This window comes from Nerophis lumbriciformis, linkage group LG11 (genome assembly GCF_033978685.3).
Source record: "Nerophis lumbriciformis linkage group LG11, RoL_Nlum_v2.1, whole genome shotgun sequence".
Classification (NCBI taxonomy): domain Eukaryota; kingdom Metazoa; phylum Chordata; class Actinopteri; order Syngnathiformes; family Syngnathidae; genus Nerophis; species Nerophis lumbriciformis.
Window position 1 is genome coordinate 49,855,828 of NC_084558.2, and position 27,855 is coordinate 49,883,682.

The 27,855-nt window shown below is 42.6% G+C and overlaps 1 protein-coding gene across 2 annotated transcripts in view; it reads right to left on the bottom strand.

Moving 5' to 3' along the window:
- LOC133610273 (cytotoxic granule associated RNA binding protein TIA1-like) overlaps positions 1-27,855 on the bottom strand; it is a 32,799-nt gene that overhangs the window by 3,158 nt on the left and 1,786 nt on the right. Inside the window, exons 2-11 of one of the 2 annotated variants that reach the window (XM_061966419.2) lie at positions 20,406-20,502; positions 16,866-16,964; positions 16,139-16,193; positions 15,978-16,065; positions 6,049-6,124; positions 5,861-5,966; positions 3,401-3,499; positions 2,074-2,158; positions 1,880-2,018; positions 1,664-1,809 (exon numbers count right to left, since the gene is read on the bottom strand). In XM_061966419.2, coding sequence (XP_061822403.1) covers positions 1,664-1,809; positions 1,880-2,018; positions 2,074-2,158; positions 3,401-3,499; positions 5,861-5,966; positions 6,049-6,124; positions 15,978-16,065; positions 16,139-16,193; positions 16,866-16,964; positions 20,406-20,502 — 990 coding nt within the window. Of the gene's footprint in view, positions 1-1,663; positions 1,810-1,879; positions 2,019-2,073; positions 2,159-3,400; positions 3,500-5,860; positions 5,967-6,048; positions 6,125-15,977; positions 16,066-16,138; positions 16,194-16,865; positions 16,965-20,396; positions 20,503-27,855 lie in introns of both variants that reach the window. The other variant, XM_061966418.2, reaches the window with a different exon arrangement.

A 27,855-nucleotide genomic window follows, 5' to 3' on the forward strand; every position in this document is an offset into this window, starting at 1 on the left:
ACTGGTATGTTAACGTAACATATTATGGTAAGAGTCATTCAAATAACTATAACATATAGAACATGCTATACGTTTACCAAACAATCTGTCACTCCTAATCGCTAAATCCCATCAAATCTTATACGTCTAGTCTCTTACGTGAATGAGATAAATAATATTATTTGATATTTTACACTAATGTGTTATTCATTTCACACATAAGTCGCTCCTGAGTATAAGTCGCACCCCCGCCAAACTATGAAAAAAACTGCCACTTATAGTCCGAAAAATACGGTATATGCATCAAGTGTTCATTCAAGGCTAAGGAAAAATATCCAGATATATATGGTGTATCGTGACATGGCCTAAAAATATCGAGATATTAAAAAAGGCCCAGCCCTAGTTCAAATAAAATACCCCTAATTTTTGTATTTTTAGGGCCCGCATGGCCCATTGTATAAGGACTCCCAAAGGGAGTCCTTATGCAATGGGACATAAGGAGCTACTGAATTTGTAAGGTTTTATTATTCTTTATTATTATTATACCGACCGCCTCTTTGAGCTGTAATTTGACCCACTTAACATGCTTCAAAACTCACCATATTTGACCCACACATCAGGACCTGCGAAAATTGCCTTTTCATAAAAAAACCGAACCACAAAACTGCGCTGTAGCGCCCCCTAGGAAGAAAAAAAACTAGACTGCCCGTAACTCCCACTAGGAAGGTCGGAGAGACATGAAACAAAAACCTATATGTAGGTCTGACTCAGACCTAGATTTCATAATGGTACATTCTCGGGCTAAAATCAACAGGAAGTTGGCAATTCCCCCTTCAAGACAAAAAAGTACTAAAAACAGTCACTTTTGCCTCTTTGAGCTGTAATTTGACCCCCTTAACATGCTTCAAAACTCACCAAACTGAACACACATCAGGACTGGCAAAAATTGCGATCTAATAAAAAAACCTAACCCCAAATCTCAAAATTCTGCTCTAGCGCAATTTTTTAATAAAACGCACAAAAACTTGCTCCTAGGAAGAAAAATATGACAAAACTGCCTGTAACTCCCACTGGGAAGGTCGGAGAGACATGAAACAAAAACCTCTATGTAGGTCTCACTTAGACCTACATTTCATAAATTGACAACCCCCAGCAAAAATCAACAGGAAGTTTGCTATTCCCCCTTCAAAACAAATTTTTGTAAAAACCGGTCACCTTCCTTCAAAAACGATCTCCTCTGAGCACGTTTGTCGTTTCGCCTTCAAACTAACACAGGAGAGAGATTGAACCCTTGTGATTACAATGACAGAAGCGCTTTTTTTCTAACTGCTCCGGTTTTGATTTTATGACCCTTCAAAGACCCGCTGCGCTGATGCTGCTGCGCTGCTGTTTTTTTAAGATGGCTGCTTAAAAGCAGGAAGCACCAACGTGCCCACACAATGCAGACAAGGTAGGTACACTAGACAAAAGTCTTGGGACACTTCAGACTAAAAGTAGACAAAAGTATTGGGACACTTATGACTATCACTGGACAAAAGTATTGGGACAGTTAGGACTAGCACCTGCCAAATATGCGGGCCCGACCAATGCTGCTTGCAGCTTTAATTTTCCCTTTGTTTTTGAACACTGACTTTTTGCAGTGCAGTAGCTATCAGTCGCCACCAGGTGACAGTATCGCACTCACTTGTAGCACTGATGATCCCAGGTCTGCCCGTAGACGCCATAGCTGGGCACCTGCCAGCCGTTGGGCACGTACTGACCGATCTGCTGCGTGTTGCCGTACCACTGCCCCCACTGGCTGTAGGGCTGCGCTGCGAAGCTCACCGTGCTCTGCGGACACAAGCGGGACTGTTTCACGGCGGCGTGCGGCGGCAAAAGACGCAGCGGCCCTGGTACGTACCTGTGGCATCTGTACCTGCTGTATGGGGCTGACCATGTCTGTGGTTTCTTTGCCCCAGTAGCACTTGACCACGTATCCTTCCACGGATGTGCCGTTTACAGACACGATAGCATGGGCGGCCGCCTCGTGGGAGTTGAACCTGCGCCCAAGAAACGGTCACCAGGTGACAAACGACGTCTGATACCTCAGCTTACCTCACGAAGGAGTAGCCTTTGTCGGGGAAAACACGTATTTCCATGATTTGGCCAAAGGGTGAAAAGGTTTGTCTCATAATTTGCTCTGTGGAGGAGAAAATGGCAGCGTTACGATTGAGTCCGAGTAAGTCCGACGACTATGGCTGTTATCGCGCGCTGATTCTCCACTTTGTGCGCGCGCGTGACACCCTTTTTCGCGCGCGCGGTGCCTTTCTGCGCGCTCTCTGTGTACTCCTGGCATCTCTCCTCGCGCTGTCATGTTTCTTTTTGGCACTTTGGGGGCGGGTATGCTTAGACGGCCCCTCCTTTCTGATTGGCTGTGAGCATTTTTCATATGACCAATCATTCTCCAGCGTAGCAACGTTGTAGCCATCTTACCTCGGACATCTAGCCTCAATCATTACATTGATGTCAATAGTACATGTACTAATTAAATTACCATAACTTGCTCGATTTTCGACCAATTTACAAACGGTTTGCCTTGTTACGAATCTTATTACATGTAGATATGACATAGGATGCTGTACCTGTTGAAATTACCTTTTCGCTTTAAAAAAAAAAGACTTAATTGTGCAACATAGTTGTGTAGGGTCAGTGTTAGTCAGTTCTCTGATTATTTTAAACTGTTTCAGAATACATTATTAAAAGCTATTTTTAACATTTTAAAAACAAAATTCAAAGATTATTTCATTAATTTTATGGCTGAATCAAAAGAAATTCCATAAATTAGAAAACAAATGTTCAAGAAGAAGTGAAAATATAAAATAATGTTATGGTTGGATGTTATTACTGGTGGACCAGTTCTGGCTGAAAGATGTGATTATGGTGTTTGTTGTCTTATTATTTATTTGGGTCACATTTTGTATTACCCTGTATTGTGTTTATGTGGTATGAAATAACCTTCATCAGCACGCGACATTTTTTTATCCACTTCTTCCTCCGTAAATCTTGATACATATTGACGATGACCCGCCCTGCTAAACTTCTGATTGGCTCTGAGCATTTTTCAGCATTTTTCGCCTGACCAATCAGAAAGGAGGGGCCGTCTAAGCATACCCGCCCCCAAAGTGCCAAAAAGAAACATGACAGCGCGAGGAGAGATGCCAGGAGTACAGAGAGCGCGCAGAAAGGCGGCGCGCGCGCGCACAAAGGCACCGCGCGCGCGCACAAAGGCACCGCGCGCATGCAAAAAGGCACCACGCGCGCGAAAAAGGGTGTTGCGCGCGCGCACGAAGTGGAGAATCAGCGCGCGATAACAGTTTTTATGCGCTCGGATTTTTGGCACTAATGTGACGCCATAGACGGCGGCGGTTCAGGCGGGACTCACCTGTGAGACCTGCTGTCACTCCTCCGCAGTAGACGGTGCAGTTACTGGGACTGGACTGGTTCACCACCTCATCGAAAGACAGCTGCTTCGTGTTGCTCGCTACGAGGAAAAAACACAGCAAGGAATGAACACGAGACCATAAAATAGAGAAAGATTCTGAAAACATTAGCATGCTAACTTTTTTTTTTTAAGCACATTTTACAGTTGTACACATGCTAACGTTAACACGTTTACTTTTATGGCAAATTTTGTAGCTGTACACCTCAGAGTCATGACTTGGACTACTGCAATGCCCTGTATGTTGGCATTAGCCAGGCCTCCCTCGCCCGCCTGCAGCTCGTGCGGAACTCTGCTGCTAACACAGACCCGCAGACGTGAGCACATCACCCCTATTTTAGCGTCCCTTCACTGGCTCCCTGTGCGTTATCGAATCTATATTAAACTCCTTTTATTTGTTTTTAAATGTCTAAACAACCTGGCGCCAACCTATCTCTCCGACCTCCTTCAGCCTTACTGCCCCACCCGATCCTTAAGATCAGCCAATCAGCTGCTGTTGACGGTCCCTGACACAAGGCTGAAGCTTAGAGGTGACAGAGCTTTCGCCGTTGCTGCTCCCAAGCTCTGGAACGACCTACCTCTGAGTGTTAGACAAGCCTCCTCTCTTCCTGTTTTTAAATCTCTCTTAAAAACATACTTTTATTCCATGGCTTTTAACACTGAGTGATATCCATCCTGCAATGGCGCCCCATAATACACCTGCTGTGATCCTGTTTTTATGTTTTTATTTATTCTATTTTATTTATTTATTTTTTATCGTGTTCTGTTTGTGTTGTGTTGTTTGCTCGGTACTCGTTTTATCTTTTAACCTGTCCATTGTACAGCACTTTGGCTACCCCTGTGGTAAATTTTAAATGTGCTTTATAAATAAAGTTGATTTGATTTGGTACTTGACTAGGGCTGTAACAACTACCGTATTTTCCGCACTATAAGGCGCACCTAAAAACCACAAATTTTCTCAAAAGCTGACAGTGCGCCTTATAACCCGGTGCGCTTTATATATGGATAAATATTAAGATTCATTTTCATAAAGTTTCGGTCTCGTAACTACGGTAAACAGCCGCCATCTTTTTTCCCGGTAGAACAGGAAGCGCTTCTTCTTCTACGCAAGCAACCGCCAAGGTAAGCACCCGCCCCCATAGAACAGGAAGCGCTTCTTCTTCTACTGTAAGCAACCACCCGCCCGCGTAGAAGAAGAAAAAGCGCGCGGATATTACCGTACTTCATTTCCTTTGTGTGTTTACATCTGTAAAGACCACAAAATGGCTCCTACTAAACGACAGGGATCCGGTTCATGAAAAGACGCAATCTCTCCATCCGCACACGGATTACTATTTCACAGCAACTGATATTCCTGTGAACCGCACTGTGGATACAACGGGAGCACGTACGGTGAATATTCGCACCACAGGGAATGAGAAGTCATCCTTCACTGTGGTTCTAGCTTGCCATGCTAATGGCCAGAAACTTCCACCCATGGTGATATTCAAAAGGAAGACCTTGCCAAAAGAGACCTTTCCAGCCGGCGTCATCATAAAAGCTAACTCGAAGGGATGGATGAAGAAAAGATGAGCGAGTGGTTAAGGTAAGTTTAAGTTTACGCGAAGAGGCCGGGTGGCTTTTTTCACGCAGCTTCGTCCATGTTGATATACGATTCCATGCGCGCCCACATCACGCTGGTTTTAATATATTATTAAAGTTTGACTGACCTATTTGACTGTTTTTTTGACATTCCTTTAGCGCAGTTAGATGCGGCTTACAACACGGGGCGGCTTATAGGTGGACAAAGTTTTGAAATATGCCGTTCATTGAAGGCGCGGCTTATAACCCAGGGCGCCTTATGGTGCGGAAAATACGGTAATCGATTATAAAAAATAGTTGGCGATTAATTTAGCCATCGATTCATTGGCTCTATGCTATGCGCATGCGCAGAGGCTACTTTTTTTTTTTTTAAATAAACCTTTATTTATAAACTGCAACATTTACAAACAGCTGAGAAACAATAATCAAAATAAGTATGTGCCAGTATGGTGTTTTTTTCCAATAAAATACTGGAAAGGATAGAAATGTAGTTTGTCTCTTATCCGATTATTAATCGATTAATCGAAGTAATAATGGACAGATTAATCGATTATCAAATTAGTTGTTAGTTGCAGCCCTATACTTGACACATAACTTTTTAAGCTACTTTTACAGCCAAACACCTCAAAATCCAAAAACTTGGTACATAAAACATGCTCACGTATGCATGCCAACTTTTTTTTGTCATTTTACAGCCGTACAACTCAGTCATACAACTTGGTACTTGATACATGCTGTTAGCATGGTAACTTTGTGTCATGCATGCCTGCCGACTCGCTAGGAGTTCCACGGGGGTGCGAAGGCCCGTATTTATCTTCTTACTTTCATTGGTAGTTTTGGGCGTGGGCTTCCGTGTGGCCCAGTTGGTCCTGATCTGTCTTCCTCCCAGCCACTGGCCTCCCATCTGCTGGATGGCATTCTCAGCGTCCTGAACGACAGCGACATAGCGTGTCAAGTCGGCGACTTTCGTGTCAGTTTTAACACCTCGGATGCGCTGGCCGCACGCTCACCCATTTGTTGAAGAAGGACACGAAGCCGTAGCCTTTGGACTTGCCGGTGGCCATGTCTTTCACCACCCGACAATCACTGTGGAAGGACACAAACACCGTTACACAGCTGCTACTGTAGCCAAGAACATGATGTGTGGAAGCGCAATATATGCAGTCTTCCTCTGCAACAGTGACAAAGTCCCACACCACGTACGGCACGTTTGTTTACAATGAGCACCGGGGAAGTTTACATTACAGCGAGGCAGATAGGAGAAAATTAGCTACTACAACTTTTTTATTTTATCATCGGTTATTGGAGATATTTTTAAACATACTTGGATATATCATGATTGGTTAGAGGTCAAGAATATTTTAGTTGTCTTTATCCTTCTTCGTGGGGACATTGTTGATTGTCATGTCATGTTCGGATGTACATTGTGGACGCCGTCTTTGCTCCACGTAAGTCTTTGCTGTCGTCCAGCATTCTGTTTTTGTTTACTTTGTAGCCAATTCAGTTTCAGTTTCGTTCTGCATAGCCTTCCCTAAGCTTCAATGCCTTTTCTTAGGGGCACTCACCTTTTGTTTATTTTTGGTTTAAGCATTTGATACCTTTTTACTTGCAAGCTACATCTACAAAGCAATTAGCTACCTGCTGCCACCTACTGATATGGAAGAGTATTACACAGTTACTCTGCCAAGCTCTAGACAGCACCGACACTCAACAACAACACATCATTTGCAGACTATAATTATCCATCCATCCATCCATCTTCTTCCGCTTATCCGAGGTCGGGTCGCGGGGGCAGCAGCCTAAGCAGGGAAGCCCAGACTTCCCTCTCCCCAGCCACTTCGTCCAGCTCCGCCCGGGGATCCCGAGGCGTTCCCAGGCCAGCCGGGAGACATAGTCTTCCCAACATGTCCTGGGTCTTCCCCGTGGCCTCCTACCGGTCGGACGTGCCCTAAACACCTCCCGAGGGAGGTGTTCGGGTGGCATCCTGACCAGATGCCCGAACCACCTCATCTGGCTCCTCTCGATGTGGAGGAGCAGCGGCTTTACTTTGAGCTCCCCCCGGATGACAGAGCTTCTCACCCTATCTCTAAGGGAGAGCCCTGCCACCCGGCGGAGGAAACTCATTTCGGCCGCTTGTACCCGTGATCTTGTCCTTTCGGTCATAACCCAAAGCTCATGACCATAGGTGAGGATGGGAACGTAGACCGACCGGTAAATTGAGAGCTTTGCCTTCCGGCTCAGCTCCTTCTTCACCACAACGGATCGATACAGCGTCCGCATTACTGAAGACGCCACACCAATCTGCCTGTCGATCTCACCATCCACTCTTCCCTCACTCGTGAACAAGACTCCGAGGTACTTGAACTCCTCCACTTGGGGCAGGGTCTCCTCCCCAACCCGAAGACGGCATTCCACCCTTTTCCGGGCGAGAACCATGGACTCGGACTTGGAGGTGCTGATTCTCATCCCAGTCGCTTCATACTCGGCTGCGAACCGATCCAGCGAGAGCTGAAGATCCTGGCCAGATGAAGCCATCAGGACCACATCATCTGCAAAAAGCAAAGACCTAATCCTGCAGCCACCAAACCGGATCCCCTCAACGCCTTGACTGCGCCTAGAAATTCTGTCCATAAAAGTTATGAACAGAATCGGTGACAAAGGGCAGCCTTGGCGGAGTCCAACCCTCACTGGAAACGTGTCCGACTTACTGCAGGCAATGCGGACCAAGCTCTGGCACTCATCATACAGGGAGCGGACCGCCAAAATCAGACAGTCCGATACCCCATACTCTCTGGGCACTCCCCACAGGACTTCCCGAGGGACACGGTCGAATGCCTTCTCCAAGTCCACAAAGCACATGTAGACTGGTTGGGCAAACTCCCATGCACCCTCAAGGACCCTGCCGAGAGTATAGAGCTGGTCCACAGTTCCACGACCAGGACGAAAACCACACTGTTCCTCCTGAATCCGAGGTTGGACTATCCGGCGTAGCCTCCTCTCCAGTACACCTGAATAGACCTTACCGGGAAGGCTGAGGAGTGTGATCCCACGATAGTTAGAACACACCCTCCGGTTCCCCTTCTTAAAGGGAGGAACCACCACCCCGGTCTGCCAATCCAGAGGCACCGCCCCCGATGTCCACGCAATGCTGCAGAGTCTTGTCAACCAAGACAGCCCCACAGCATCCAGAGCCTTAAGGAACTCCGGGTGGATCTCATCTTGCCACCGAGGAGCTTTTTAACTACCTCAGCAACCTCAGCCCCAGAAATAGAAGAGCCCACCACAGATTCCCCAGGAAGGAGCCTGAGCTAGTGCGCGAGGTCGAGAGAGAAAGACTATAATTACTGGTTTGCAAAAAATATTTTTACCCCAAATAGGTGAAATTAGATCATCTCCCACGGCACACCAGACTGTATCTCACGGCACACTAGTGGTTGAAAAACACTGATGTAGACCACAAGGAAGTGTTTTACATTTACAAAATAATTATATAATGACCCCTTTAACGCGCCTTATAATCCGGTGCGCCTTTAGTATGAAAATAGACCTGAATAGACCCGCTCATCTGCAGTGCGCCTTTTAATCTGGTGCGCTCTGATCCGAAAAATTCAGTAATACTAATTAACAATAACATTTATTTTTAAATGTACGTAGGGCTGGGCGATATATGGAATATACTGGATATATCTCGGGTTTGTCTCTGTGCGATATGGAAAATGACTATATGGTGATATTGGAGTATACGTTCTCACACAGTTTGTTTAAAGTTTATTATTCTTCGGTCAATGGTCAACAAAATAAACAAACAGTTGTACATTCATAGATTGAAAATGAAAATGTTGCAGACCGAAAGGGTTTAGGCTGAAGTTGAACACTTATAGCGCCTAACCCTATAAACAATGTCAAGTACAAGATGAACTTCCGAAAATTATGAAATGTCTTTTGTACAACATATTATAAATACACGTTATACACAATATGAACACTGTTCAATTATATACGCAGTAAAGGCATGTGAAATATCCTTGTACGCGTGTTAAACCTTTGTACCAATTTATATACTATATACAAACAATTATACTTCCATTATTATTTATATCCCATATTTAGTATTTTAATTAACATTGATCATAGTATTAACTACTGTGTTGATTCAAGAGTGATATATTTTTTCAAGACATTGACACTACAGGCTCTTCTCACTCTTTCTTGTCTCTCCTTCTCACTGAGACATAAAACAAGCGCACCTTCTAACGTACGTCACATACTGTCGCTTGTGCAATGTCACACGCTCTCGCGGAGCAGAGAGGTAGCAGCGTGGGTAACATTAGCTGTGGTGCTAATGGTGCGGCGCGAGTGGTAATACGGGAGAGAGAGAAATGTGGAAATCTGGTAACAAATGAAGGAATAATTAAGTCCCAGGAAAAACAGCAGGGGGTCCATCGTCTGGCGGTAGTTTGGCTTCAAGCGGAAATATGTCGAAAACAGATATACCGTATTTTCCGCACCATTAGCCGCACCTAAAAACCACAAATTTACTCAAAAGCTGACAGTGCGGCTTTTAACCCGGTGCGCTTTATATATGGATAAATATTAAGATTCATTTTCATAAAGTTTCGTTCTCGCAACTTCGGTAAACAGCCGCCATCTTTTTTCCCGGTAGAACAGGAAGCGCTTCTTCTTCTACGCAAGCAACCGCCAAGGTAAGCACCCGCCCCCATAGAACAGGAAGCGCTTCTACTTCTACTGTAAGCAACCACCCGCCCCCGGAAGAAGAAGGAGCGCGGTGCATGCTGGGATATGTGACGTTTCATTTCCATTTGTGTGTTTATGTAAAGACCCCAAAATGGCTCCTATTAAGTGTGTTGTCTGTCTAATTATAAATAATGCAGACGAGGCGTGTTAACTGAGTTCTCAACGTTTACTCACAGCGTGCTCATAACCACATTCTAACTGCCAGCATACAACGCTTCTCAGGGCTACCGCGCATGCTCGTAACTATCGTTGCATGCTGGGTAGTGTAGTTGTTATATTTGCTAGCTCATAACATCACATTAAGAGACACGCTTACGCGCTTAATTCAATACTCGCCGTCATTCCGGGTGGATTGACAAAAGACCTCCAGCCGCTAGATATTGGTGTCAACAGGGCATTCGAAGCTAGACTGCTAACTGCGTGGGAACAGTGGATGACGAAGAAGCGCGCGGTGCATGCTGGGATATGTGACGTTTCATTTCCATTTGTGTGTTTATGTAAAGACCCCAAAATGGCTCCTATTAAGTGTGTTGTCTGTCTAATTATAAATAATGCAGACGAGGCGTGTTAACTGAGTTCTCAACGTTTACTCACAGCGTGCTCATAACCACATTCTAACTGCCAGCATACAACAACGCTTCTCAGGGCTACCGCGCATGCTCGTAACTATCGTTGCATGCTGGGTAGTGTAGTTGTTATATTTGCTAGCTCATAACATCACATTAAGAGACACGCTTACGCGCTTAATTCAATACTCGCCGTCATTCCGGGTGGATTGACAAAAGACCTCCAGCCGCTAGATATTGGTGTCAACAGGGCATTCGAAGCTAGACTGCTAACTGCGTGGGAACAGTGGATGACGAAGAAGCGCGCGGTGCATGCTGGGATATGTGACGTTTCATTTCCATTTGTGTGTTTATGTAAAGACCCCAAAATGGCTCCTATTAAGTGTGTTGTCTGTCTAATTATAAATAATGCAGACGAGGCGTGTTAACTGAGTTCTCAACGTTTACTCACAGCGTGCTCATAACCACATTCTAACTGCCAGCATACAACAACGCTTCTCAGGGCTACCGCGCATGCTCGTAACTATCGTTGCATGCTGGGTAGTGTAGTTGTTATATTTGCTAGCTCATAACATCACATTAAGAGACACGCTTACGCGCTTAATTCAATACTCGCCGTCATTCCGGGTGGATTGACAAAAGACCTCCAGCCGCTAGATATTGGGGTCAACAGGGCATTCGAAGCTAGACTGCTAACTGCGTGGGAATAGTGGATGACAGAAGGCGAACACACCTTCACTAAGACAGGCAGACAGCGCCAGACGACGCCAACATCTGCCAGTGGATCGTAAATGCCTGGGCAGATATTTCGGTCACAACTGTGGTCCGAGCTTTCCGGAAGGCAGGATTCACAGAACTGCTGGACAACAGTGACACTGACTCCGATGACTTCGACGAGACGGAACCGGCCATTTTGGATCCCACATTTGCCCAACTTTTCAATTCGGACACCGAAGGCGAAGAATTCGAAGGATTTACGAATGAAGAATAACTTCAGAAAGTGAGCGCTATGTTTATTTTGTGTGTTGTGACATTAACGTTCGAGCAACATTATGTTGCTATTGCTCTGCACTTTTTTGAATTTTACTATGTTTGTGATTGCACATTTGCGTACATTTTGGGAGTGAACAGAGTTGTTAGAACGCTGGTTTTTAATATATTATTAAAGTTTGACTGACCTATCTGACTGTTTTTTTGACATTCCCTTTAGCGCAGCGTAGGCGCAGCTTATAGTCCGGGGCGGCTTATAGGTGGACAAAGTTTTGAAATATGCCATTCATTGAAGGTGCGGCTAATAACCCGGGGCGGCTTATAGTGCGGAAAATACGGTAAGTAATATGTCAAGTATGCGGAAAAAGCGTTGCTACAAAAAGTAGCATTACTGCTAATTTGTAGCATCATTTCAAAAGTCACCCGCTAGAGAATGAAGAGTGCTTGAAACTCTGTATGTCAACATCTCCGGCCGGTGCCACACCAACAAAATGCAGAGGCAACCATTTCCACATCAACACCGTATGAAACAAATAGTCAACAACAGAAGGCGATAACGTCCGCAGGAACCTACCACATAGTGAAGGACATACACTATTTGATTTCCTATTATGCAGCTCATTTTTATTTGACACTTATTGAAATATCTTGTGTGACATCATGCACAAAAGTGCACTTTATTTGTTTTAAACTATTGTAGTGGCGTTCTGTACAAAAAGTGCACTTTAATTTAGTGTTGTTTTGATTAGGGCTGCAACAACTAATCGATTATAAAAATAGTTGGCGATTAATTTAGTCATCAATTCGTTGGATCTATGCTATGTGCATAGGCTTTTTTTTTTTTTTTAATAAACCTTTATTTATAAACTGCATACCTGCCAACTTTTGAAATCAGAAAAACCTAGTAGCCTGGGTCCACCAGGACAAAGTCCTGGTGGGGGGTTCAGGCTTCGCCCCCCGACGCAAAATGATTATTAGCATTCAGACAGGTTAAAATGTTGGTAAAACCATCACTTTTCTATCAGTCACAGTGACTTTTCAAAACAAAAATATTACAGCAAAAATCATATGGGTTGATTGACATGTTTATTCTGTAAGCTAACTTCAATAGTTTGAAATTATTTTGACAGTTAATGCCAGTTATCCTGTCAACCTTTCACAAGACTTCAATTTGTTAATTGAAAGTATAAACAGTATAAACACTTTTTACAGTAAACAAATGGTAAAACAGTACTAAACAATTCCATTAAAAAAAAAATTGGTGTCATTATTAACTTTCTGTCCAAGCTTGTATAATCTACTGCCTTGTTCAATTGTAAAAAATATTCTGTGCTTAAAATTCACATTTCTATCACAATTATCATACTGTAAACATGGTAAGCTAACTAATAATTAATAATAATTAAAATTAATAGTCCTGTCAATAGCATGGAATTACAATTCAAATGTAGTTTTTTTGTAAGCCTTTCAAAAGAATTCAAAATATGAAAAATTAATGAAAATTAATTTAAGCCATCAGACACTTGAAAAGTGGCACATCACATCTCTAATGTAATCATTTTAACTTTTCAACAGAAATAGCACTGCAAAAATATTAAGGACATACTTCTGTATTTTGGTAGTTATGCTGTCAACATTTAACAAGATTTCTTCAACTTGGACTTGAAAGCATAAATAGTATAAACACTTTTAACAGTATAACAGTACTAAACAATTCCAATAGATAACATTGGTGTCATTACCTTTTTGTTTGCTCAATTATTGCCTCCGTAAATAAAACTTCGGCATTTATCACATCCAAAGAATCTGTTTGGGCGACGAAAAACGTTGAAAGTTTTCCACTTGTATCGCTAGCAACGGCATTAGACTTGTGTTTTTTTGTCCCAACGTGGTCTTTTACATCGCTAATTCCTCCGTGTCCGATCGAAAAATCTTGTCTGCACAAGGTGCAATTGGCGTAGTTTTCACCCTTTTTGGAACGGATAATTATTCCCGGATAGGCTTTTGAATATTCTTCTCGGAATGACTGCAGTTTTCTTTTCGGTTTAAGACTCGTATGCGATTTTTCTCCGGCTGATTCCATGATCGTTCGCTCGTTTGGAAACAATGGTCTCGTGCTTGGCAGCGGTGCTATAAATAGCCTCGCGCATGGCATTCGGAATGGCTCGATAGGAAGTTACGGGAAGCAGTGTCGATTGTCATTGTTGTTACGCGGTTTCGTGAATAAAACTTTAAAAACCTTTTTTTTTTTTTAATTAATGAAAAACCGTATTTTTTATCACTGCAACCGTAACCCGGAATAGGTTTATGAAAACCGTACTAATTACGGGAAAACCGGAGTAGTTGGCAGGTATGAAACTGCAACATTTACAAACAGCTGAAAAGCAATAATCAAAATAAGTATGGTGCCAGTATGCTGGTTTTTTTCAATAAAATACTGGAAAGGATAGAAATGTAGTTTGTCTCTTTTATCCGATTATTAATCGATTAATCGAAGTAATAATCAACAGATTAATCGATTATCAAATTAGTTGTAGCTCTAGTTTTGATATGTCATCTTAGTGACATCATGCACAAAAGTGCACTCATAGCTTGTTTTAAAATGTCTCTGACAATCTTGCACTTTCTGTTTGGAAATGACATGAATGTTTGTGCCACTGCTTAACTGTTTAATAAATACACTTTTGCTAAATTGACTTAGTTGTGATTTCCCCCTCTGCATGAAAGTTTAAAATGAGCATATATTAATGCAGTATGAAGAACGTTTTAGTCATATAGAATCATCATACTGCTGTGATTATATGCATGAAGTGTTCATTGAAGGCTAAGGCAAATATATACAGGTAAAAGCCAGTAAATTAGAATATTTTGAAAAACTTGATTTATTTCAGTAATTGCATTCAAAAGGTGTAACTTGTACATTATATTTATTCATTGCACACAGACTGATGCATTCAAATGTTTATTTCATTTAATTTTGATGATTTGAAGTGGCAACAAATGAAAATCCAAAATTCCGTGTGTCACAAAATTAGAATATTACTTAAGGCTAATACAAAAAAGGGATTTTTAGAAATGTTGGCCAACTGAAAAGTATGAAAATGAAAAATATGAGCATGTACAATACTCAATACTTGGTTGGAGCTCCTTTTGCCTCAATTACTGCGTTAATGCGGCGTGGCATGGAGTCCATGAGTTTCTGGCACTGCTCAGGTGTTATGAGAGCCCAGGTTGCTCTGATAGTGGCCTTCAACTCTTCTGCGTTTTTGGGTCTGGCATTCTGCATCTTCCTTTTCACAATACCCCACAGATTTTCTATGAGGCTAAGGTCAGGGGAGTTGGCGGGCCAATTTAGAACAGAAATGCCATGGTCCGTAAACCAGGCACGGGTAGATTTTGCGCTGTGTGCAGGCGCCAAGTCCTGTTGGAACTTGAAATCTCCATCTCCATAGAGCAGGTCAGCAGCAGGAAGCATGAAGTGCTCTAAAACTTGCTGGTAGACGGCTGCGTTGACCCTGGATCTCAGGAAACAGAGTGGACCGACACCAGCAGATGACATGGCACCCCAAACCATCACTGATGGTGGAAACTTTACACTAGACTTCAGGCAACATGGATCCTGTGCCTCTCCTGTCTTCCTCCAGACTCTGGGACCTCGATTTCCAAAGGAAATGCAAAATTTGCATGGTTGGGTGATGGTTTGGGGTGCCATGTCATCTGCTGGTGTCGGTCCACTCTGTTTCCTGAGATCCAGGGTCAACGCAGCCGTCTACCAGCAAGTTTTAGAGCACTTCATGCTTCCTGCTGCTGACCTGCTCTATGGAGATGGAGATTTCAAGTTCCAACAGGACTTGGCGCCTGCACACAGCGCAAAATCTACCCGTGCCTGGTTTACGGACCATGGTATTTCTGTTCTAAATTGGCCCGCCAACTCCCCTGACCTTAGCCCCATAGAAAATCTGTGGGGTATTGTGAAAAGGAAGATGCAGAATGCCAGACCCAAAAACGCAGAAGAGTTGAAGGCCACTATCAGAGCAACCTGGGCTCTCATAACACCTGAGCAGTGCCAGAAACTCATCGACTCCATGCCACGCCGCATTAACGCAGTAATTGAGGCAAAAGGAGCTCCAACCAAGTATTGAGTATTGTACATGCTCATATTTTTCATTTTCATACTTTTCAGTTGGCCAACATTTCTAAAAATCCCTTTTTTGTATTAGCCTTAAGTAATATTCTAATTTTGTGACACACGGAATTTTGGATTTTCATTTGTTGCCACTTCAAATCATCAAAATTAAATGAAATAAACATTTGAATGCATCGGTCTGTGTGCAATGAATAAATATAATGGACAAGTTACACCTTTTGAATGCAATTACTGAAATAAATCAAGTTTTTCAAAATATTCTAATTTACTGGCTTTTACCTGTATATGGTGTATCGTGACATGGCCTAAAAATATCCAGATATTAATAAAAGGCCATATTGCCCAGCTCTAAATGTACGTATACATTTTTGAGCCGTTTTAAAGAAAATCATACAGCAAATTATTCGATGACATCATGGTGACCACGCCCATAACCACAGGTATCTTGGCAGTACCGTATTAATCAGCAGGACACACTTACGATATCTTCCCAAAAGGACCAAATGCAGCTTTTATGTCGTCTGTGGTGATTTCAGGACTCAGGTCTCCGACAAAGACATGGAAGTGACCTACAAGACATTTATGGTAAACAATCCGAAAAAAAACACATTGATGACGTGTTATGTGTTTAATGACACGTACTGCTGGTGTCCTTTTTTTGGCTGGTCGGCGTCGTTGCCCAGTTGACTTTGACTTCCTGTTGAGAGACAACGCGCAGACAGCACAGGTGAGACGTGGGCGAGGGGTTTGTGGTGTTGATTAGACCACTTGTCACACACACACCACTTTTACTTTCTATTTGGTGATTTAAAGATTTCTTTCAATGGTGGTGCCTTCTGTTCAGCCACTAATTTATCTAACTTTTTTTTACACTAAACACAATAAATAAAAGTACAGAGGAGAATATATATTTTTATAAAAGGGATAAAGGTTTCTCCTTCATGATTAAATCAGGAAAAATGTCAGTGAAAATTTGGATTAAAACTGAAGGAAGTAAGGTCCAAATAACAAGGGACTTACAAACAAGTGATTTTTACGAACTTGTTATACTCCTCAAATGGTCCTTCAATACCTGTTGAGGATAGAATATTTTCAACTGAATGGATCTTTCTAGAATTCGAACTCTTAATGTGGAAATAAGGTTAATAAAAAAAAGAAGTAATAAAAGTAGAAAAAACACACCAATAAAGGGATAGAAGAGCATCATCACATGACATTTAGCAGACGCCTTCGCCCAATGTAAATTCACAACACAACCCTTGAACTGCCAATTATTCCATTTTGTTTGCTTCCCGGAGACTCTTTCAGGGAAACCCCGCCCACCCAGCGTCGGTCACACTGGCCTCGCCCGGGAGATAGGACAGCTTACCTTACCCAGAATTTTCCGACCGTTCATAGCCGCAATGGTGGCCATGGCGTGTCTATGCTCATAGAATTCCACAAAGCAGTAGGGATCGTGACCTGCTGTCTGGGGTGGACGAGAGACACACACACACACACACACACACACACACAAACATGTTAGCATGGTCGCCTGCGTGCACATTCAACACATTAGGGCGGGAATTTGGAGGCTGCGTGTACAAAATGTGGGCCTTGCATTCAAAATAAGATAACTTACAGAAGAAATAAAATACAGCTGTTTAAAAACGCAGGGGAACATTATCACCAGACCTATGTAAGCGTCAATATATACCTTGATGTTGCAGAAAAAAGACCATATATTTTTTTAACCGATTTCCGAACTCTAAATGGGTGAATTTTGGCTAATTAAACGCCTTTCTATTATGTGACGTCACATCGGGAAGCAATCCGCCATTTTCTCAAACACATCATCGTCGGTGTGTTGTCGGAGGGTGTAACAACACGAACAGGGACGGATTCAAGTTGCACCAGTGGCGCAAAGATGCGAAAGTGGCAAGAAATTGGACGAAATGTGTTCAAAATACGAGGGTGTGGGGACAGCCGACGAAATGGTCAGTCGTTTGTTCCGCACACTTTACCGACGAAAGCTATGCTACGACAGAGATGGCAAGAATGTGTGGATATCCTGCGACACTCAAAGCAGATGCATTTCCAACGATAAAGTCAAAGAAATCTGCCGCCAGACCCCCATTGAATCTGCCGGAGTGTGTGAGCAATTCAGGGACAAAGGACCTCGGGAGCACGGCAAGCGATGTCGGCAGTTTGTTCCCGCAGACGAGCGAGCTAAACCCCCTGGATGTCTTGGCTCACACCGCTTCTACCGTCCCTTATGCCACCGAAGATGATCAAGAGAAGAATATCGACCCTAGCTTACCTGGCCTGCTGACATCAACTCCAAAACTGGACAGATCAGCTTTCAGGAAAAGAGAGCGGATGAGGGTATGTCTACAGAATATATTAATTGATGAAAACTTTATTCATTACTCACGGTTTTACGTAAATTATTATACATAAACTGTGTTTACCAATAATTTAGCTTAAAAACTTTTTTTTTTTTTTTTCAATCATTCGAGTACATTCGGGTAGTCTTGTGTAATGCAGTATTTTGTGTCTATTTAGGTATGGTTAACCTGAGTGAAGTCGCCCCATTATTTTGTTACATGTGTTACAGGTTGTTAGTTGTTAGATTCCTTTAATGCCAAACAAACACATACCAATCATTGGTTAGAAGGCGATCGCCGAATTCGTCCTCGCTTTCTCCCGTGTCGCTGGCTGTCGTGTCGTTTGTCGGTTTCAAACCGATATGGCTCAATAGCTTCAGTTTCTTCTTCAATTTCGTTTTCGCTACCTGCCTCCACACTACAACCATCCGTTTCAATACATGCGTAATCTGTTGAATTGCTTAAACCGCTGAAATCCAAGTCTGAATCCGAGCTAATGTCGCTATACCTTGCTGTTCTATGCGCCATGTTTGTTTGTATTGGCATCACTATGTGACGTCACAGGAAAATGGACGGGTGTATATAACGATGGTTAAAATCAGGCACTTTTTTTAGGGATATTGCGTGATGGGTAAAATTTGCGATGAGGGGATCTGGTTTGGTGGCTGCAGGATTAGGTCTATGCTTTTTGCAGATGATGTGGTCCTGATGGCTTCATCTGGCCAGGATCTTCAGCTCTCGCTGGATCGGTTCGCAGCCGAGTGTGAAGCGACTGGGATGAGAATCAGCACCTCCAAGTCCGAGTCCATGGTTCTCGCCCGGAAAAGGGTGGAATGCCATCTTCGGGTTGGGGAGGAGACCCTGCCCCAAGTGGAGGAGTTCAAGTACCTCGGAGTCTTGTTCACGAGTGAGGGAAGAGTGGATCGTGAGATCGACAGGCGGATCGGTGCGGCATCTTCAGTAATGCGGACGCTGTATCGATCCGTTGTGGTGAAGAAGGAGCTGAGCCGGAAGGCAAAGCTCTCAATTTACCGGTCGATCTACGTTCCCATCCTCACCTATGGTCATGAGCTTTGGGTTATGACCGAAAGGACAAGATCACGGGTACAAGCGGCCGAAATGAGTTTCCTCCGCCGGATGGCAGGGCTCTCCCTTAGAGATAGGGTGAGAAGCTCTGTCATCCGGGGGGAGCTCAAAGTAAAGCCGCTGCTCCTCCACATCGAGAGGAGCCAGATGAGGTGGTTCGGGCATCTGGTCAGGATGCCACCCGATCGCCTCCCTCGGGAGGTGTTTAGGGCACGTCCGACCGGTAGGAGGCCACGGGGAAGACCCAGGACACGTTGGGAAGACTATGTCTCCCGGCTGGCCTGGGAACGCCTCGGGATCCCCCGGGAGGAGCTGGACGAAGTGGCTGGGGAGAGGGAAGTCTGGGCTTCCCTGCTTAGGCTGCTGCCCCCGCGACCCGACCTCGGATAAGCGGAAGAAGATGGATGGATGGATGGGTAAAATTTTGAAAAAAACTTCGAAAAATAAAATAAACCACTGGGAACTGATCTTTAATGGTTTTAACCCTTCTGAAATTGTGATAATGTTCCCTTTTAAATGTAACTTAGATATTGGGTTTCACTATGTAAAAGCGCTTTGAGTCACTAGAGAAAAAGCGCTATATAAATATAATTCACTTCACTTCACTTTAAATGTGTAAGTAATTTGGAACTTGTTTATATGAACAAGTGTGCTGTTTTAGACTGCAATATTGTTGAAGTACGTAGGTCTAGCTTGTGTGCTTAGCTGTTGTGTAGCTCCCAGCACGTTTACCCTTTGACTGAAATAGAAGAAAAGACCAACCATGTGTGTTTACTGGGGGACATTTCGATGTTAACTAGCTTTGAACAAGTAAAGACGCCGCAGGACTGCTTGTATCGGACCGATATCAATATTGATTTGGGACACCCCGAGTTGTAATAATTAATGGATTGTAAACAGACATTTGAGTATAAGGCCCAACGACATGACACAAAAAAGTCAATTTAACCCGAAACAGCCCACATTTTGCCTCAGAATGCTAATTAATCTGGGATATCACACGATCAGCATAATTATTTCTGGGCGTTTAGTAAACATGCTGCAGGACTGCTCGTATCGGACACAATATCACACATTTTACATGCAAGTCAATACAATCAAATTATTGTTTTTGTTGATGTGGTCTACATGTTATGTAGACCACAAGGAAGTCTTTTCCATTTAGAAAAAATGTGACCCCTTTAATGCGCCCTATAATCCGGTGTGCCTTTTGTATGAAAATAGACATGACTGGACCCGCTCATCGGCAGTGCTCTTTATAATCCGGTACATTGGGGCATGGTATTCATTGGAGGGGAGGCCACTATTTGAGGAAATACAGTGTTTACCGCCGCTCAAAAATCAAAATCTTGTCATTTTAGCTCAATATCTGCTACTAAGATTATTTTCGGAGAAACATTTTTCATTTCAGAGGCTAATTAGAGTACAAAATGCACAAATTGACTCACTGAACTCACATCCACGATCATTTTACAGCTCTTGCAGGGTCCGATCTGGCCAAACAGCTCCAGGATGAGGGCTTCTGTCACATCCCGCGACAGGTTCCCCACGTACCTGTGCACAAAGACGTCAAGTATTGGCCAAATAACACTACAAATAGGAGGTGGAATATGTTTAATACTGGAAATGGCATAGCTTGTGGAACGAAATATAAAAGACACACATATCTTCGAGTTTATCTTGCTGCTAGTGTGGTTTAAACATAGCAACATGCTAATATAAACCAGGAAATAGTTAGCCTTCTGTTATGTAAACCAGCGGTCCCCAACCACCGGTCCGTGACACATTTGCTACCGGGCTGGAGAGAAACATTAAATCATTTATAAAAAGGACTGCATTTTCTCTGACTTAACTTTGGCCTGTCCCACCAGGCCAGGGGTGTCAAACTAGTTTTCATTGAGGGCCACACCGCAGTCATGGCTGCCAATAGAGGGCCGCTTGTAACAGTAAATAATTAACGAATTTGCCTATGAATTAAAATATTTTACTTTTTTATTTTACGTAAAGAGTAAAAAAAAAAAAAAATCTGCCGATTTTAACACTGTTTTTACAGAAAAAAACTAGCAGCTTAGTTACCAGTAAAATATTGTACTGTAAATGAATGGTGTTTTTTATTATTATTATTTTTTACAACAAATAGAAATACAGTACCGCAGTTTAATTTAATTTTGGCAACTCAGATGCCAGTTTTTTACCATAATAAAATGCGGTACCATAGAATCATCAACCGTGGATTTTACAGTAAAAAAATCAAAAAATCTGACAGCTCAGTCGACAGAATTTTACTGTAAAAAAAAACAACCATTGGTCGTTTTTTTCCCCAACTTACAGTAATATCCCACCCCCACCAAGGACTGTTTTCACTGCTGGACTCTAGAAAGAGGTTCCGCAGCATCCTTAGCAGAACCTACAGGTTCTGTAACAGCTTCTTCCCTCAGGCCGTAAGACTCTTGAACGCATCATAATCCCCTCAATTCCCCCTAAAAATGGATTAACTCGTTGGAATATAAAGACAATATAACATACATCCATAAACGTGGACGCATATGCAAAACTGCAATATATTTATCAGTACAGTACCGTATTTTCCGCACTATAAGGCGCACCTAAAAACCACACATTTTCTCAAAAGCTGACAGTGCGCCTTATAACCCGGTGCGCTTTATATATGGATTAATATTACGATTCATTTTCATAAAGTTTCGATCTCGCAACTACGGTAAACAGCCGCCATCTTTTTTCCCGGTAGAACAGGAAGCGCTTCTTCTTCTACGCAAGCAACCGCCAAGGTAAGCACCCGCCCCCATAGAACAGGAAGCGCTTCTTCTTCTACTGTAAGCAACCACCCGCCCGCGTAGAAGAAGAAAAAGCGCGCGGATATTACCGTACGTTTCAGTTCCTTAGTGTGTTTACATCTGTAAAGACCACAAAATGGCTCCTACTAAGCGACAGGGATCCGGTTCATGAAAAGACGCAATCTCTCCATCCGCACACGGATTACTATTTCACAGCAACTGATATTCCTGTGAACCGCACTGTGGATACAACGGGAGCACGTACGGTGAATATTCGCACCACAGGGAATGAGAAGTCATCCTTCACTGTGGTTCTAGCTTGCCATGCTAATGGTCAGAAACTTCCACCCATGGTGATATTCAAAAGGAAGACCTTGCCAAAAGAGACCTTTCCAGCCGGCGTCATCATAAAAGCTAACTCGAAGGGATGGATGAAGAAAAGATGAGCGAGTGGTTAAGGTAAGTTTAAGTTTACGCGAAGAGGCCGGGTGGCTTTTTTCACGCAGCTCTGTCCATGTTGATATACGATTCCATGCGCGCCCACATCACGCTGGTTTTAATATATTATTAAAGTTTGACTGACCTATCTGACTGTTTTTTTGACATTCCTTTAGCGCAGTTAGATGCGGCTTACAACACGGGGCGGCTTATAGGTGGACAAAGTTTTGAAATATGCCGTTCATTGAAGGCACGGCTTATAACCCAGGGCGCCTTATGGTGCGGAAAATACGGTAATCTATTTATTTACGGTATATCTGCACCTTATTGATTTTTTATCCTGCATTACCAAGAGCTAATGCACTGAAATGTCGTTCTTATCTGTACTCTAAAGTTCAAATTTGAATGACAATAAAAAGAAAGTCTAAGTCTCTAAGTCTAATATGCTGTAAAAAGACTCCCTAAATTTTAAGGAAAAATCTATTGGTCATTTTTATAGTGTACAATTTGATGGATAACCTGCTTTGAAATCATAAGTTAAGCAGATATTTAAGTATTTATTTGGATTTTGACCAACAATGTTAGATACTATAATATTTCTTGCAATATTGGACACTAATTTTTCCCCCTGTCAAACTAGAAAAAGAAACTTAATACATTTAGTAAGAAAATAAGAAAGTAGAGAAAGAAAATATAAGGTATTTTATTGAAATATTTCCAGGCTTTTGCGGGCCATATAAAATGCCGTGGAGGGCCAGATCTGGTCCGTTGGCCTAGAGTTTGACACCTGTGCTCTAGACACACCAATGAGCTTGTTTATAGATGTACAATAACACTCATAGGAAGTTGCCATTTGTTATAACTGTGACATGATACAATGCACATTAATTAACATATCAAATATACATGTGACAGATTGTAGCCAAAGGCTGATTTGCATCTCATTGCAAAGAAACACTGAGTTGTATTTTTCATGCACTTATTCTTGTTGTATTACTCTGGCACAAGTGGAAAGCCGGTCCCTGAGAATAATGCCTAAGGTGTTTTTCAACCTTTTTTGAGCCGAGGCCCATTTTTTGCGTGAGAAAAAATGCGGAGGCACACCACCAGCAGAAATCAATAAAAAAACGAAACTCGGTTGACAGTAAAAAATTGTCGTCCCAATTGTCGGATATAACTTTAAAGCATAACAAAGCATGCATCAATATAGCTCTTGTCTCAAAGTAGGTGTACTGTCACCACCTGTTACATCATGCCGTGACTTATTTAAACTTTTTTGCTGTTTTCCTGTGTGTAGTGTTTTAGTTCTTGTCTTGCGCTCCTATTTTGGTGGCTTTTTCTCTTTTTTTTGGTATTTTCCTGCAGCTGTTTCATGTCTTCCTTGACCGCTATTCCCCACACCTGCTTTGTTTTAGCAATCAAGAATATTTCAGTTGTTTTTATCCTTCTTCGTGGGGACATTGTCGATTGTCATGTCATGTTCGGATGTAAACCGCGGACGCCGTCTTTGCTCCACGGTAAGTCTTTGCTGTCGTCCAGCATTCTGTTTTTGTTTACTTTGTGGCCAGTTCAGTTTTAGTTTCGTTCTGCGTAGCCTTCCCTAAGCTTCAATGCCTTCTCTTAGGGGCACCCACCTTTTGTTTATTTTTTTGTTCACGCATTAGATACCTTTTTACCTGTACACTGCCTCCCACTGTTCCCGACATCTACAAAGCAATTAGCGACCTGCTGCCACCTACTGATATGGAAGAGTATTACGCGGTTACTCTGCCGAGCTCTAGACCAGTGTTTTTCAACCTTTTTTGAGCCAAGGCACATTTTTTGCGTAGAAAAAATGCGGAGGCACACCTCCAGCAGAAATCATTAAAAAAAACGAAACTCAGTTGACAGTAAAAAGACGTCGTCGATATGACTTTAAAGCATAACCAAGCATGCATCAATATAGCTCTTGTCTCAAAGTAGGTGTACTGTCACCACCTGTCACATCACACCCTGACTTATTTGGACTTTTTTTTGCTGTTTTCCTGTGTGTAGTTCTTGTCTTGCGCTCCTATTTTGGTGGCTTTTTGTCTTTTTTTTTGGTATTTTCCTGTAGCAGTTTCATGTCTTCCTTTGAGTGATATTTCCTGCATCTATTTTGTTTTAGCAATCAAGAATATTTCAGTTGTTTTCATCCTTCTTTGTGGGGACTTTGTCGATTGTCATGTCATGTTCGGATGTATATTGTGGACTCCGTCTTTGCTCCACAGTAAGTCTTTGCTGTCGTCCAGCATAATGTTTTAGTTTACTTTGTAGCCAGTTCAGTTTTAGTTTCATTCTGCATAGCCTTCACTAAGCTTCGATGCCTTTTCTTAGGGGCACTCACCTTTTGTTTATTTTTGGTTTAAGCATTAGACACTTTTTTACCTGTACACTGCCTCCCACTGTTTTCCAATTAGCTACCTGCTGCCACCTACTGATATGGAAGAGTATTACGCGGTTACTCTGCCGAGCTCTAGACCAGTGTTTTTCAACCTTTTTTGAGCCAAGGCACATTTTTGTGCGTTGAAAAAATGCGGAGGCACACCACCAGTAGAAATCACTAAAAAACAAAACTCAGTTGACAGTAAAAAGTCGTCGTAGCAATTGTCGGATATGACTTTAAAGCATAACCAAGCATGCATCAATATAGCTCTTGTCTCAAAGTAGGTGTACTGTCACCGCCTGACTTATTTGGACTTTTTTGTGGTTTTCCTGCGTGTAGTATTTTAGTTCTTGTCTTGCGCTCCTATTTTGCTGGCTTTTTCTCTTTTTTTTGGTATTTTCCTGTAGCAGTTTCATGTCTTCCTTTGAGCGATATTGCCCGCATCTACTTTGTTTTTATCCTCCTTCGTGGGGGACATTGTCGATTGTCATGTCATGTTCGGATGTAAATTGCGGACGCCATCTTTGCTCCACGGTAAGTCTTTGCTGTCGTCCAGCATTCTGTTTTTGTTTACTTTGTAGCCAGTTCAGTTTTAGTTTCGTTCTGCGTAGCCTTCACTAAGCTTCAATGCCTTTTCTTAGGGACACTCACCTTTTGTTTATTTTTGGTTTGAGCATTAGACACCTTTTTACCTGCACGCTGTTCCCGACACATGCTGCCACCTACTGATATGGAAGATTATTACACGGTTACTCTGCCGAGCTCTAGACCAGTGTTTTTCAACCTTTTTTGAGCCAAGGCACATTTTTTTGCGTTGAAAAAATGCGGAGGCACACCACCAGTAGAAATCACTAAAAAACAAAACTCAGTTGACAGTAAAAAGTCGTTGTCGCAATTGTCCGATATGACTTTAAACCATAACCAAGCATGCGTCAATATAGCTCTTGTCTCAAAGTAGGTGTACTGTCACCACCTGACTTATTTGGACTTTTTTGCGGTTTTCCTGCGTGTAGTGTTTTAGTTCTTGTCTTGCGCTCCTATTTTGCTGGCTTTTTCTCTTTTTTTGGTATTTTCCTGTAGCAGTTTCATGTCTTCCTTTGAGCGATATTTCCCGCATCTACTTTGTTTTTATCCTCCTTCGTGGGGACATTGTCATGTTATGTTCGGATGTAAACCGCGGACGCCGTCTTTGCTCCACAGTCAGTCTTTGCTGTCGTCCAGCATTCTGTTTTTGTTTACTTTGTAGCCAGTTCAGTTTTAGTTTCGTTCTGCGTAGCCTTCACTAAGCTTCAATGCCTTTTCTTAGGGACACTCATCTTTGGTTTATTTTTGGTTTGAGCATTAGACACCTTTTTACCTGCACGCTGTTCCCGACACGTGCTGCCACCTACTGATATGGAAGAGTATTACGCGGTTACTCTGCCGAGCTCTAGACCAGTGTTTTTTTCAACCTTTTTTGAGCCAAGGCACATTTTTGTGCGTTGAAAAAATGCGGAGGCACACCACCAGTAGAAATCACTAAAAAACAAAACTCAGTTGACAGTAAAAAGTCGTCGTAGCAATTGTCCGATATGACTTTAAACAATAACCAAGCATGCGTCAATATAGCTCTTGTCTCAAAGTAGGTGTACTGTCAACACCTGACTTATTTGGACTATTTTGCGGTTTTCCTGCGTGTAGTGTTTTAGTTCTCGTCTTGCGCTCCTATTTTGCTGGCTTTTTCTCTTTTTTTGGTATTTTCCTGTAGCAGTTTCATGTCTTCCTTTGAGCGATATTTCCCGCATCTACTTTGTTTTTATCCTCCTTCGTGGGGACATTGTCATGTTATGTTCGGATGTAAACCGCGGACGCCGTCTTTGCTCCACAGTCAGTCTTTGCTGTCGTCCAGCATTCTGTTTTTGTTTACTTTGTAGCCAGTTCAGTTTTAGTTTCGTTCTGCATAGCCTTCACTAAGCTTCAATGCCTTTTCTTAGGGACACTCATCTTTGGTTTATTTTTGGTTTGAGCATTAGACACCTTTTTACCTGCACGCTGTTCCCGACACGTGCTGCCACCTACTGATATGGAAGATTATTACGCGGTTACTCTGCCGAGCTCTAGACCAGTGTTTTTCAACCTTTTTTGAGGCAAGGCACATTTTTTGCGTTGAAAAAATGCGGAGGCACACCACCAGTAGAAATCACTAAAAAACAAAACTCAGTTGACAGTAAAAAGTCGTTGCCGCTATTGTCCGATATGACTTTAAACCATAACCAAGCATGCGTCAATATAGCTCTTGTCTCAAAGTAGGTGTACTGTCACCACCTGACTTATTTGGACTTTTTTGCGTTTTTCCTGCGTGTAGTGTTTTAGTTCTTGTCTTGCGCTCCTATTTTGCTGGCTTTTTCTCTTTTTTTGGTATTTTCCTGTAGCAGTTTCATGTCTTCCTTTGAGCGATATTTCCCGCATCTACTTGTTTTTATCCTCCTTCGTGGGGGACATTGTCATGTTATGTTCGGACGTAAACCGCGGACGCCGTCTTTGCTCCACAGTCAGTCTTTGCTGTCGTCCAACATTCTGTTTTTGTTTACTTTGTAGCCAGTTCAGTTTTAGTTTTGTTATGCGTAGCCTTCACTAAGCTTCAATGCCTTTTCTTAGGGACACTCACCTTTTGTTTATTTTTGGTTTGAGCATTAGACACCTTTTTACCTGCACGCTGTTCCCGACACGTGCTGCCACCTACTGATATGGAAGAGTATTACGCGGTTACTCTGCCGAGCTCTAGACCAGTGTTTTTCAACCTTTTTTGAGCCAAGGCACATTTTTTGCGTTGAAAAAATGCGGAGGCACATCACCAGTAGAAATCACTAAAAAACAAAACTCAGTTGACAGTAAAAAGTCGTCGTCACAATTGTCTGATATGACTTCAAACCATAACCAAGCATGCATCAATATAGCTCTTGTCTCAAAGTAGGTGTACTGTCACCACCTGACTTATTTGGACTTTTTTGCGGTTTTCCTGCGTGTAGTGTTTTAGTTCTGGTCTTGCGCTCCTATTTTGCTGGCTTTTTCTCTTTTTTTGGTATTTTCCTGTAGCAGTTTCATGTCTTCCTTTGAGCAATATTTCCTGCATCTACTTTGTTTTTATCCTCCTTCGTGGGGACATTGTCATGTTATGTTCGGACGTAAACCGCGGACGCCGTCTTTGCTCCACAGTCAGTCTTTGCTGTCGTCCAGCATTCTGTTTTTGTTTACTTTGTAGCCAGTTCAGTTTTAGTTTCGTTCTGCGTA